At 41.7% G+C, this 13418-nt stretch overlaps 1 protein-coding gene across 3 annotated transcripts in view; it reads left to right on the forward strand.

Annotated features, from left to right (window-relative positions):
- Positions 1-13418, forward strand: part of PTPRG (protein tyrosine phosphatase receptor type G) — a 745294-nt gene that overhangs the window by 613702 nt on the left and 118174 nt on the right. For all 3 annotated transcript variants that reach the window (XM_005547516.5, XM_005547515.5, XM_045384827.3), the window contains one exon: positions 2950-3142. In XM_005547516.5, the coding sequence (XP_005547573.3) occupies positions 2950-3142 (193 nt within the window). The remainder of the gene's footprint in view (positions 1-2949; positions 3143-13418) is intronic.

Below are 13418 nucleotides of genomic sequence, written 5' to 3' on the forward strand. Positions count from 1 at the left end.
AAGGAGGAATGTCTCTCTCTATTAAACTCACATCTCTAAGCCTTTAATTTAAGCCAATTTCCTTTTATTTGGTCTTCTCTGGACACGGAGAAGAGCTGGTCAGCTTCTTCCACATATGAGGGGCTTTATGAAATTACTCCTTACCTTTTCTTCAGGCTAAACAATTCCACTTCCTTTAACCTTTCCTCACAGGATTTATTCTCCATCTTCTTAATCATTTCGATTGGTCTTTTTCTGGGCTGTCTCCAGAGGGTCTTTGTTAATACTTCTCATATAATTTTAAGAAGTTATTTTCTCTGAGAAAATCAGAAACCTGCTCTCACATTTGATGCATTCAGTTCTGACTTTGGTAGTCCTATCAAGAGAGTTCATGTCACGAGGTGGAGGTGATTTTTCAGCATCGCCAGTTGTCCTCATTTGAGTGACTCACATTTGGACAAAGTAATCAATCCACTTTTCCTAATTTTTCTGGCATGTCTTGCCTTTCCTTTGCTGTAAATAAAGAAGGAATAGCAGAAAGAATGGGAAGGCAGGCAGATTCTACCTAGAGACACTATGAGTTTTTATGAGAAGGTAAAGTCACTCACAGAGAATTGAAGTAATACAAGAGTCATAGGCTGCTTTGGCTTTTAGGCTGATCGTGAATCCGTCCTGGTTCTGTGTAAAAGACAGAAAAAATTCTGTGGTTTACTATCATTTTACATAAGCTGTGGAATTGGAGGGGAGGTAGAATGATAGGTGAATTCATATACTTAAATGATTTTTGCATGGCTAATATCACTACCTCAATTCTTCGCTTTCTCATGCAAAGAGAGGGCAGACTATTTGGAAGCAGGTCATTTTCTGTGTCATTCTCTGAGGCTGCTTGAGAAATAGTGGGGGTTAGTTCCAGGCTTCAGGATGACCACCTAGAATTTGCCGAAACCCAGATAGCGATTTCCCTTTTTTATTTTCCACATTAGTGTTAACTGCCTTCTGGTTCCCCGAAGCCTAGACAGTCACTCAGTGCACGGAGAGCATCTTTCTAGCACCATTGGGCCATTTCTCCTGCAGAAAGCAGTCTTATTTGGCACCGGAGGATCCAGATGGGCCAGAAACAGTTCATTCAGCTTTTCTCTTCATTCTATTTTCTTCTCCTATTAGTATTTTTGGTGGCTGCATATTTCAAATTACAGTTTTTTGTTTTTGTTTTTGTTTTTCGGTGACAAGAATAACTTTGTGGCCTGTTGAGGACAAGTCTCTGTCACTCAGTCGCTGTTCCATTCCTCATATGTAATAGAATTACCTTTTTTATTTTTTAAAAAAAATGTTATTATTTTTTTGAGACAGAGTCTCATTCCATCACCCAGGCTGGAGTGCAGTGGCACGATCTCGGCTCACTGCAGCCTCCACCTCCCAGGTTCAAGCAATTCTTGTGCCTCAGCCTCCCGAGTAGCTGGAATTACAGGCGTGCACCATTATGCCTGGCCAATTTTTGTATTTTTAGTAGAGACAGGGTTTCACCATGTTGGCCAGGCTGGTCTTGAACTCCTGACCTCAAGTGATCCATCCACCTTGGCCTCCCAAAGGGCTGGGATTTCAGGCATGAGCCACCGTTCCTGGCCAGAATTACTGTTTTTGATGATCACAATGTTGAAGGCCACACACACACACAAAAATCCCTTTTTTGTTTTTTCTGTTTTTGAGACAGGGTGTTACTCTGTCAACCAGGCTGGAGTGCAGTGGGGCAATCATAGCGCATTGCAGCCTGTAACTCCCAGCCTCAAGCAACCCTCTCACCTCAGCCTCCCAAGAAGCTGTGACTACAGGCATGCACCCCCACGCCCAGCTGATTTTTGTCTTTTTTGTACAGGCAGGGTCTCATTGTGCCAGCTACTCTTGAACTCCTGGGTTCAAGCGATCTTCCACCTCAGCCTCCCAAAGTGTTGGAACTATAGATATCAGTCACCACACCTGGCCCAAAGAATCCCTTTTGATAATGGAAATAGGATTTGGGCACCCTGATTTTTTTCTTTTACTTTCAATAAAAGTTAGATTGGCAGTCTTGTAAGTGATGTTTCTTAATAATATTAATAATAATGATAGCAGCTAACCTTAATTGAGGACTTAACTGTGTACTAAGCAATTTACATATATTTTAATACTTCTAACAACTTTATAAGGTAAGTATTATTATGTGTTTTACAGTTGTGGATACTTGAGTTACAGAAAACTTAAACAGTTTGTCCCTGATTACCCATCTGGTAAATGTTGAACTTAGGCAGTTTGACTTGCAAGTCACACATTTAGTGACTTGGTGACTTTGCCAAACTTGATCACTAGTATGTCGGAAGATGCCAAGAATTAAATCCCTAATATTTATGAAGCTCTTACGATATGCTAGGAACTGGTTAAGCACTGTACTTGGATTAAATATTTTGTCAGCACGTAATGTTGACAAAAATCCTTTTGGGTAAATATTGTTATGATGATCACCATTTTATTGAGGAAAAATGGTGGCTCAGGTTAAGCAGCTTATTCAGGTCACAGAGTGGGTAGGTGATGAAGTTAGTATTCATACCCAGGCAGTCTGGCTCCGGGACATAACAGTATCACTGTGACCCTATGCTTCTTCCTAGAATGCTGAAGGCCTTTCCAGCAGGGCACTGCAGAAAGACTGGGACTCTCTCATGGGAGGCACAAACTCAGAGTGTGGTACAGCCCTTAAATGAAGTGTTTTCCTGGTTAGTTGGCAGGACAGAAACCATAGCCAGATGAGCCTGTTGGCAGTGTTTCCAGCATGCAACCCAAGTCCTGCTGGGTTTAGCAACCCTGGCATCGGGCACTTCCTACCGTTTCGTGCTCTTATCACCTCCACCTGCTTTGGACCAAATCGCTTTTCTAATTGATGGTTTTTGTTTTGTTTTGTTTTGTTTTGTTTTTTCCTCCCCTCTCTGGTTCTCCGTTCAGCTTGAAGCTTTTTATTCCATCTTCACCACGGAGCAGCAAGACCATGTCAAGTCGGTGGAGTATCTGAGAAATAACTTTCGACCACAGCAGCGTCTGCATGACAGGGTGGTGTTCAAGTCCGCCGTCCGTGATGCCTGGAACCACGACGTGACAGACTTCTTAGAAAACCCACTGGGGACAGAAGCCTCTAAAGGTATATTTGGATTAAGTGCCTTACCCAGAGGAAGATTCCTTATCAAAAATTACTTTAAATTAAAAGGAATTCAAAGCCAGGCAGGAATTGGGACTTGGTGTTATTAAGTGCATATGTTTCTCTGCTAAAGGGAGCTTGTCTAGCTGAAAAATAGGAGCAGGTGTGGGAATAACTTCTGTTAAATAGGTATGATAGAAATTGCCCTTTTGACCAATAATAGATAATTCTGTCTGCATTTCTGCCTGGTAGCTTCAAAACTTATAGCAATGTCTAGAGAAAGCTTTTTGAAAGTGTCTTACTTTTTACGTGTTTCCCTGTTGATCAGGAGTTTATCTCTGAGCTCAGATATCAGTGAAACGGGAGAGTTCCCTGACCTCTCCCCCCGCCTTTGAAGGACATGCCCCCCGCCACCTTTGAAGGACTTGCAGCAGGAACGTGGCTCATCTGTTCGGTCACCATTCGCTTCTCAGACACCTTATGGGAGGGGGAACACACAGACGGGCAGGTACAGGAGCCAGGGCAAGTTCCTTGGGGCTCTGGCACTAGGGTTGTTGTCTGTGACTCCTGAAGCCCAAGTGGGCATGTGTTACAGCGGGCTCTTGCAGCCTTGCTGTCTGTGGACAGCTTAAGTGTTAACCAGCTCAATGACCTCTTGGTACCCAGGTCCTTGTCCAGCGTCCAGGAAGAATCAGGTCACACATGGACTTGAAGAATGAATGTGGGGGTTTTATTGAGTGGTGGAGGTGGCTCTCAGCAGGATGTATCAGGAGCTAGAAGGGGTATTGAGTGAGAAGATGATGGAGTTTGGCCATTCAGTGGCCAATCTCCTCTCTGATTGTCCCTTGACATTCAGATGCCCCTTCTCTTCTCCCTACCATGCCATTCTGCTGTTCTTCTCTCTTCTGTTCATTCCCCTTGTCTGCTTCTGGAGCCTGGGGTCTGGGGTTTATATGGGTACAGGATAGCGGGGTATGGTGGGCCAAAAGGCAACTTTTGGTCATGAAGACAGGAATGTCTGTTTTCACTTAGGGCCAAGGGTCTCCAGGCTTGAGTGTGGGACCTTTGCTGGGGAACTGCCCTCTTCTGGCCAGTATTTCTCTGTCTCCTGTCCGTATCATCAGGACCTTTGAATTGCTCCCAACACCCCAGTATATAGCAGTCTTACTACCATCCACCCCAGGCAAGAACTCCCACGCCAGCCTCACCCCCTACTGGAAATCACTTGCTAATTTTTTTAACCTTTATTCAACAGTTTAACCCCCATATCTGATATGCATAAGTTTATCATTTTCAGGCATCTCAGTCTTTTCCATCTCTACGTACTCATGTGAAATGAATATGAATTTCTCTCCCAGGAAATTAGAATGTCTGATTCTACCCTCACACCTCTCCTCTCAGGTGTAACACATAATTGTGTGACAGAGCTCCGGAAATGCTGGGAGCAAGGCTGATCAAAGCCCTATTACTTGGAATGGAGGAAGGAAAAAGAAGGAATTTTGTTTTGGTGCGAAAAGGGATATTTCCCAACCCAGTGCTCTCCTTCTTCAAAATTATGAGCTTGGGCAATAAAGGGAGAGCTTGTGTCGTTTGTCAACACTGGAAGTCGACTGGGCTATTGTTAGTGTGGTACGTTATGTAGAAAGGTTTTCTTTCAAGAGTGCCCCCACCCCTCACAAAAGGGAACAGTTTATTGGCATATGGACTTTGTAGGAACAGGGGGAGTGGGATTCTATTCCACAGGTAACTGCAGTGGCTTGCACTTTCATGATAATAATGAGCCCATTTTCTAGGCTCATGTTTCTGAAAAGGAGCTAAAAGAAGAGGAGAGGGAGTTTAAGAATGTGAGCATTTCCTTCCTGTCTGTGTGATTTTGTTTGAGGTTAGTGAGGAGAAGTGAGTCAGACCAGGTTCCCTGAGAAAGGCTTGAGATTCAAGTAATTTGGGGACAATAGATTGTCGAGGGCATCATTCTCTGGGAACAATGGGAGAATTAAGACGCTCACAAACCTGTGAAATATCTTAGGTTGGGCTACCATGGAAAACCTCACATGAACTAATTTTTTTTTTAACCTAGCTAAAAAAATAAAATAAAATAACCCAACTAGAAAGCTTTCTCCCAAGAGAACTTGACTGAGAAAAGCAGGTCTCCTGGGGATTTTGTGAGAGTTATATGCAGAGGACATGGATTGTGGGGGTGAGGAATTCATATCACAAGTGAGTGCACGATCTGGTAGCTCAGAACTGCTGAGATGGTGACAGATAAGCTCTTTCCTGAAAAATGGGCCGAGCATATGATATATCAGCTGTACAGAGAAAATGCATGGCCTTTATTATCCAAGAAAGCTAGGGAAGATAATGGTTTCCATTGTGTTAAATTGTCGAAGTGGGCAGAATCTTCCACTGAACAGGCCTTCTCTGAATTTGACCACAACGACAGAACCGTCCTTAAATATGGCAGATTCATTCGTCATTCTACTAGGTTTATTTGAATTATCATAGTGCTCATCGCTGACTCTTTAAGACATGGGGGTATTAAAATGTTTTCTGATATTTTTAGAGCCAAAGAGAGAGCGGGATCTAGGTGCAGTCCTATTTGTGTGTTTAACATATTATTGGAGAGCTACATATACAGAAAAGTGCAGTACCTGTAACATGTGCACAGCTTGATGAATTTCCACAACCTGAGCACACCTGAGTAACAAGCACCCAGATCAAGAAACTCCCATCTAGGATCTCATGACTCCCCACTCATTCCCCTTCCTAATCACTCTCTGTTCCCAAGGGTAACCTCTTCCAGAAATTCACTTTGCCTGTTTAATAAATTTCATAAAGATGGAATCATTCAGTATGTCCTCTTTGGTGTCCTGCTTCTGTTGTTCTACAGTGATTTTAAGCGTCCTCTCTGTTGATGCCTGTACTTGTAGTTTGTTCTTCTGTATTGCTAAATCCCATTGTGTGATTATACCTGAATATGTTTATCCATTTCAGTATACATGAATATGTAGATTATTTTCAAGTCGGGGTGATTACGAAAATTCTTGAACCTGCCTTTTAATGAATATGTGGACATATCTCTATTGGGCATACACCCAGGAGTAAAATGGCAGCATCCTAGAGTACACATATTTTCAGGTTTGGTTAGAGACTGCCAAATGGCTCCCCAAAGTGATTGTATGTACCACTTTACACTTCTGCCAGCAGTTGAGGAAATTTTCCTATTTTTACAGCATTTTTTAAAGGCATAATTTACATACCATAATATACAGCTATGGTAAATGTATAATTTGATAATTTTAGTAAATTTATACTTGCACAGCCATCACTGCAGTCCAGTTTTAGAACATTTTCATCACCACAGAAAGTTCCTTCCTGCCCATTTGCAGTCAATTATTTCTCCTGCCCTCAACCCCAGGCAACCTCAGGTCTGGTTTTGTCTTTCACTTGGTGTTAATGATTTTAACATTTATCCATGTTTGGCATGTATCAATAGGTCATTTTTTTGTTATTGCTGAATAGTGTCCCTATTTTTTTAAATAACAGTTTTATTGAGATTTAATTCACATACCATGAAATTCATTCTTTAAAGTGTACACATCAGTAGTTTTTACTGTAGTCACAAAGTCATGCAACCATTTCTACCATTTATTTCTGGAACATTTTCATCACCCCAAAAAGAAACTCCATCTGTAGCAACCACTCCCATTCTCCTTCTCTTCTTCTGCTCTGTATCTCCCTCCCTCCAGGGCTAGGCAACCACTAACGTACCTTTTGTCTCTATGAATTTGTCTATTCTGGACATTTTATGTAAATGGATCATATATGACTTTTTTCACCTAGCATAGTACTTTCAAGGTTCATCTGTATTGGGGGGTTATGTATCAGAATTTAATTCTATGTTATAGCCAAGTAATAGCACATAATATGTGGAGGTGCCATATTTTGTTTATCCATTTATCAATTAATGGACATTGAGTTTCTTCCCCCTGTTGGCTGTTATGAATAATGCTTTTGTGAACATCCGTATCCAAGTTTTTGTGTAAATATACATTTTCAAGTCTTTTAGATGTAAACCTAGGAATAGCATTGTTGGGTCATATGGTAACTTTCTGTTTACGGTTTTGAGGAACTATCAAACTATTTTCCAAAGTGGTGGCATCAGTTTACATTCCCATCAACAGTGTATGAGCATTTCAATTTCTCCATGCCCTCACCAACACTTGTTATTGTGCATCTCTTTTATTTTCACCAACCTAGTGAATATGAGGTTGTATCTCTTTATAGTTCTGATTTCCATCTCCCTAATGACTGATGATCTCCTTGTTTGTTTTTAAATGCACATGTCATGGAACCAGAGCCCACATGACCAAATGTTCCTCCTTTTTTTTTCCCTAACAAGACTCAGGTAACTCAGTGGCACTATAGGCCAAAAGATGGCCTACACATCATCAGACAGCCTGGAAGACTTAGATTATTGACCTTAGAGATGTAAGCAGGAAAGAGCCAAAGAACGGAACAAGTCCTTTTCCTTCCTCTACTCTTCTGTGAAAAAAAGTTTTAAAAAGAGAAGGAGTGGTATTCTGTAATCTTCAGGTAATTCAAAAGCAGCAAAGCCTACCTGATTGGTATTCTCTATCTGATAATTATTGGAAGCTTTCAATGCCCAGGAAAGCTATGATGTTTTATGCATTTATCAGGCTATTGTCACAGAAGAAGGGAAAATAAATTAATTACATAAGGCAGGAGTCATTTACCTTTTTTGGTTAAGAGCCAGATAGTAAATGTTTTTGGCTTTGTGGGCCATATGGTCTCTGTTGAATCCTGGGTATTTGTGGGACATTGGTTCCAGGACCCCTACGGACACCAATATCCTTGGATGCTCAAGTCCCTTATATAAAATGGTGTTATATTTGCATATAACCTAAACACATCCTCCAGTATACTTTAAAATATTTCTAGAGTACTTATAATATTAATGCAATGTAAATGCCATTTAAATAGTTGTTATACTCTACTGGTTTTTATTTGTACTGTTTTTTATTGTTATATTGCTGTTTTTTATTGTTTTTTTTTTCCTTCCAAATATTTTTGATCTGTGGTTGGTTGAACCCATGCATGCAGAAACCGTGGATGGAAGTGCCTACTGTACTCAATTCTACCAGTATAGCAGGAAGGCACCTGCAGATGATATGTAAATGAGTGTAGAAAATGTCGCAGTAAACCTTTATTTACAAAAAAAGATGGCAGACCAGAGTTGGCCTTGGGACTGTAGTTTACTAACCCCCACTTTAGGGAGTAGCTTAAACTGAGTTGGAGAAACCTAAACTGGTTAATCATAGACTTGTTGTAAGATACATATTTTCTATCTTCAAGATACTGTCAATGTGTTGGATCTGTGTTTCCATTCCACTGAAAGACCCTAGGACCAACCAGAGATTCATTAACTTGGTAACCGCCCACTTACCAATTCACTTTAACACCCAGTCACCTTTCACATCAGAGGGGTAACCAGAGCCTCAATTGACTGAATATAGCTCCCCTCCTCCCCTGTTCCGCTGGCTATGATTTTGAACTTGAGGCAGCCAGTGGTGGGGGCCTGTGTTCATGCACTCATTTTGTCAGGATGATTGGACATCCTGGAATAGAGAATACAGAATCCAGCCTTTCAGTGCCAAGCACAAGAGGCAGGGCCCCTTAAGAAAGGAATGGGGGAAAAGTCATCTTAATATTGTATTGTTGCTGAAGAAAGACTTCTATATGGATGTCGTCCATAAAAAATAATAAAGCTTTCGTTCCAGTAAATGGAAACAATGTTTAGGCTCAGTGGATTGTTCAAGGGACATCCGATTTGCCACTCTGCCCTTTGTCAGTAAATAACTTGGACAGACTTTAGGATTTAATGGGCTGTCATTTCAGTTATTCTGCAACACATCCTGGGCACATGGGAGAGCGTTCAGTGATTAAGTGCTGAATACTGTCTATTGTGAAGACTTTTGGAACAGTGAACAGAGAAAAATAACTTTCCTTCCAACAACATGAAACATATGGTTTATTAATTTAACCAAACCTGTTCAAACCACAGTGGAGTCAAAACCACTTGATCTGATAATTTGATTTGATGGCTTAATTAAAATGACACTGTATAATGTAATAAAAGCAAAGGAAATGGAGAGGACACCGGACTGCGTGCATACCCTCTGGGCTCCTAAGCCAATGTCGTGGTTTTTTGGTGAATGTTTTTTTGCCTGTGCTGATGGAGGGATCTCTTTTTTAGCTATGTTTTCAATGCAAACATTGCTTCCTGTTTTGGTTAAAAGCAGTTTTAAAGGACATATACCACTGTGCAAGGAAGCCTGAGTAACTAGCCTATTTAAAATCAGTACATTGAGAAAGAGGGTCACATTTTCTATCCAAATTAGCAAACAAAGAAGTAAATCCATGATTGCTTTAAAAAAGAGTTTGACATTGAAATCATGGTTTTCTGCTATTTTGGGAGAAAATATTAATGTTGTTCTATTTTCAGTTTAATCATTTCTACTCACCAGATTAATGAGCTTGAATTACTTATCTTATTAAAAGAAGCTCTGATATGAACACTTAATGCCTTTGCAGGCAGCTGCCCTCCCAGAAACTCTTCCAGAAAGTTATCTTGTTACAGCCAGAAGCTTTTAGCATAGGAAAGTGTTAAGAAAAACACAGTTTTCATGCAGCCCCTGTGGAGAGTTTTTAACCCCCTTCTTTAAAAAATAATTTTCAATTGTCATTCTTTTTTAACCTTGAGTGTTTAAGAAAGAAGACAAAAAAAAGCAGGTCTGTTTCAAGACCCTTGGAACATCCTAGACTCTCATATTTTGAAGGTCCTGCCATGTTATATCCAACGTTTTTAAATGCTCAGACATTTCATAATTACTCTTAAGTTTATGTAAATATATGAGTTGGTGTTAAGTTGCGTTTGATTGGTTGACATAATGTTGATATTTTATAGACTTTTAATGTAGCATTAAATATTTTGTTTCAATTGTTATAGCCAGTAAATGTCTTTTCATATGTCAGACATTTTTGTCCAGCTTTGAAAAGCTTCTTGACTCTAAGAGTGGTGCCTGAAACACCTGTGGTTAGAAAGGCTAGCAAGAGAGCCGGGTGCTGTGGCACACGCCAGTAGTCCCAGCTTCTTGGGAGGTAGAGGCAAGCGGATCGCTTGAGCCCAGGAGTTTGAGGCCAGCCTGGGCAACATAGTAAGCCTATATCTCTTAAAAATAAAAGAAAAACGAAGTCTGGGAAGAGGCTTTTGTGCGCCAGATGCTGTGCTATCGTTTTCTATTCATAGTTGTTTTATTTAATCCTCAAAACAACCGCTGCCAGGATTCGCTTTTCATCCATTAAATATTTATTGACCATCTACTATAAACAAGTTCTAGGCACTAGAAGTAAAGTTGAACAAGGGATGGTCCCTCATCGTGGAGTGTACATTCTAGAAGGGAGAAATAAATAAACACGTCCACTGATGATAGGCTTCAATGTTGTCCCAAAGGGAATCAAATCAAGTCGTGTGCTAAGAGTGGTGGAGTGTGGTGAGGTCGTGGGGAGGAGCCCGTCTTGGGATAAGGCAGGTGAGGACAGGGAGCCAGCCCTGTAGAGATCTGGAGAAGCAGGTCATTTGCAAGGACCTTGAAGCATGGGGTCCAACCCAGAGCAAGGTAAACAAAGGGGAAGCAAGATCAGAGAGAAGAGGCTGGAGAAGTATGCAAGAGCAACTCTGACAAAGACTTCTTTTGGTAGAGTTAAGATTGTTAGGAGTTAAGATCTTACAGCAATGGGAAGCCTGTGCAGGGTTTTAAACAGGACTCTGGAATAATCACAACAGTCTATAAACTTATCACTCTGGCTGTTGTGTGAAGAATGCTTGCAGAGGACTTGCATTGGAGTCTGCAGGACCTGCAAGAGACTGATAGAAATATCGCAGGTTGGGGTGAGGATGATCATAGTAAAGGTATAAGTGATCATTAGGGATGGACTTTGGAGGAGAACTTTGGGGATTTACTAACAGTTTGGATAGAGGGATGGGTAGGGTGAGCAAAGAGAGAAATGGAGTAGTATTGTTTCTCTTTAACAAGTGAGGGGTCTAACTTTCAGAGAGGGTAAGTGAATCATTCAAAGCCTCTCCGCCAGGAAGTGGTAGACCTCAGATGTGAACCAAGATCCTCTTATGTCCACACACAGTGTTGTTTCCATCGTCCAAGGGACCGCCATCTTCCATAAGAACCTGCAAGTGGTGCCTCTGTGTTCTCGATGTCGTCAGGTGACTTGAACAACACAGCTTATTACTCCTTCCTTGAATGAAGGAGCTTTAAAACGAAACATACTTGTGGGAATCGGGTGCTCTGACTTTCCTGAAAGTAATCACTGGGCTCAGTCTTTATCTGCTTGGCTTTTATCTATTTTGTCAGGTTATCTTGGGTGCTCAGCGCATAGGTTACTGGTCACAGGGTTAGTCCTGAGAGTCCTGCACCCGCTTGATCTGCACCGTGGGGCCATATAGGCAAAAGATCTTGTGCATCCTTGGATCAGAAGGGCCTAACACGGTACCTGGCACATAGTAGGTGCACGGTCATTGCTAAGTGAATGAATGAATAAATAATAAGACAGGATAAGGCAGTGTTAGAATACAGACTTGGGATTCAAGCAAACCTAGACTCAAATCCTAGAAACCATTCACTCCTTTGTGACCTTGTTCAAGTTAATATCTAAGCTTCTATTTCCTTGCCTCTAAAATAGAGATAATAAGGCAGAGTCCAGTGGCTCACGCCTGTAATCCCAACACTTTGGGAGGCCAAGGTGGGAGGATCACTTGAGACCAGCAGTTCATGACCAGCTTGGGCAACAGTGAGACCCCACCTCTACCAAGAAAAAAAAAAATTTTTTTTTAAATTTTTTTTTTAGCTGGGCTTGGTAGCACACACCTGTAGTCCCTAAGCTACTCAAGAGGCTAAGGCAGAAAGATCACTTGAGCCCAGGGGGTTTGAGGCTGTAGTGAGCCATGATCATGCCCGCTGCACTCCAGCCTGGGTGACACAGTGAGACCCTGTCTCAAAAAATAATAGTAATAAAATATAATAATCACACACTTTCTTCCTCAGCCAGTGGCCTTTTAAATGAGACTGATAGTGCGGGATCTTGGACATGGAAATTACTCTGCAAATAATTGTATCTTCTTATCTGTAGGTCAGCAGTAGCTTCTTTGTATGCCCAGGACAACCTGTTATATGTGACATGATCATTGGAGAATTTTGGAATAAGGGTGCCATGCCCTCTTCCTGTTAGACATGTGAAGCCAGGCTATTTGAATTTGTTGAAACCTTTCTAATGAAATGTATAATCCTTAAGGTGGTCCACACACCAAGTCCTGTCCCCCTCCCCAGCCCCATCTTGTACTTTCCTTCCCTTGGCATCCTACACTTCAGTCCAGCAGCCATTCTGTTCCCTCTACCTGGAAGGCCCTTGTCCCACCTCAGTACCTAACTGAACCCTCCTCAGCACCTAACTGACCCCTCCTCAGCCTTCATAACACAGCTCAAGGGTCCCTTCCCCAAGGAAGTTTCCTGACTGCCTTGCTCCAGCCACTTGTTTTAGGGCACCAGTACCTTTCCTTATAGTACTTACCACAGTTGGATTTTTACATCTGATTATGTGATATGTGATTTTTTTCCCTAATATCCAGCTCTCTCACTACCCCATAAGCTCCATGAGGGTTGAGACTGCTTTCCTTTTCTCTGTTTTTATTATGGTCACTATTGACTCCTCAGTAAATACTGGATTGGATATGTTGTTGGGTGGGTGGATGGGTGGATGGATGGAAATGTGGATCCATGGATGAATAGGAGGATGGATGGATGCATGGATCCATGGATGGATGGGAAGATGGAGGGATGGATGGATGGATCCATGGATGGAGGGATGCATGGATGGATTAAGCTAACGTATACATACCAGGTGGCCAGGAATAAAAAATTCTTAGCAAAAGAGTTGGCACAATTGGGACATGTATGATGTAGCCCAGGCTGGGTGCTCCTATTGGGGAGCATTGCCAGGCATCTGAAGCAGGATGTCCTGCCAGTGCTACTTCCTGAAATCAGAGAGGCTCCTGGGATTGGGGAAGCCACCTTTTTACTCTGACCAAAAGCCGCCTTGGATGGAAGCATACCTTTCAACAAAACATGGAGCGAGGGCTTTTCTGTCTGCCTCAAGGAACAGCCTAAAAGCGGAGAATGGAGCCACTTAA

This window comes from Macaca fascicularis, chromosome 2 (assembly GCF_037993035.2).
Source record: "Macaca fascicularis isolate 582-1 chromosome 2, T2T-MFA8v1.1".
NCBI classification, from domain to species: domain Eukaryota; kingdom Metazoa; phylum Chordata; class Mammalia; order Primates; family Cercopithecidae; genus Macaca; species Macaca fascicularis.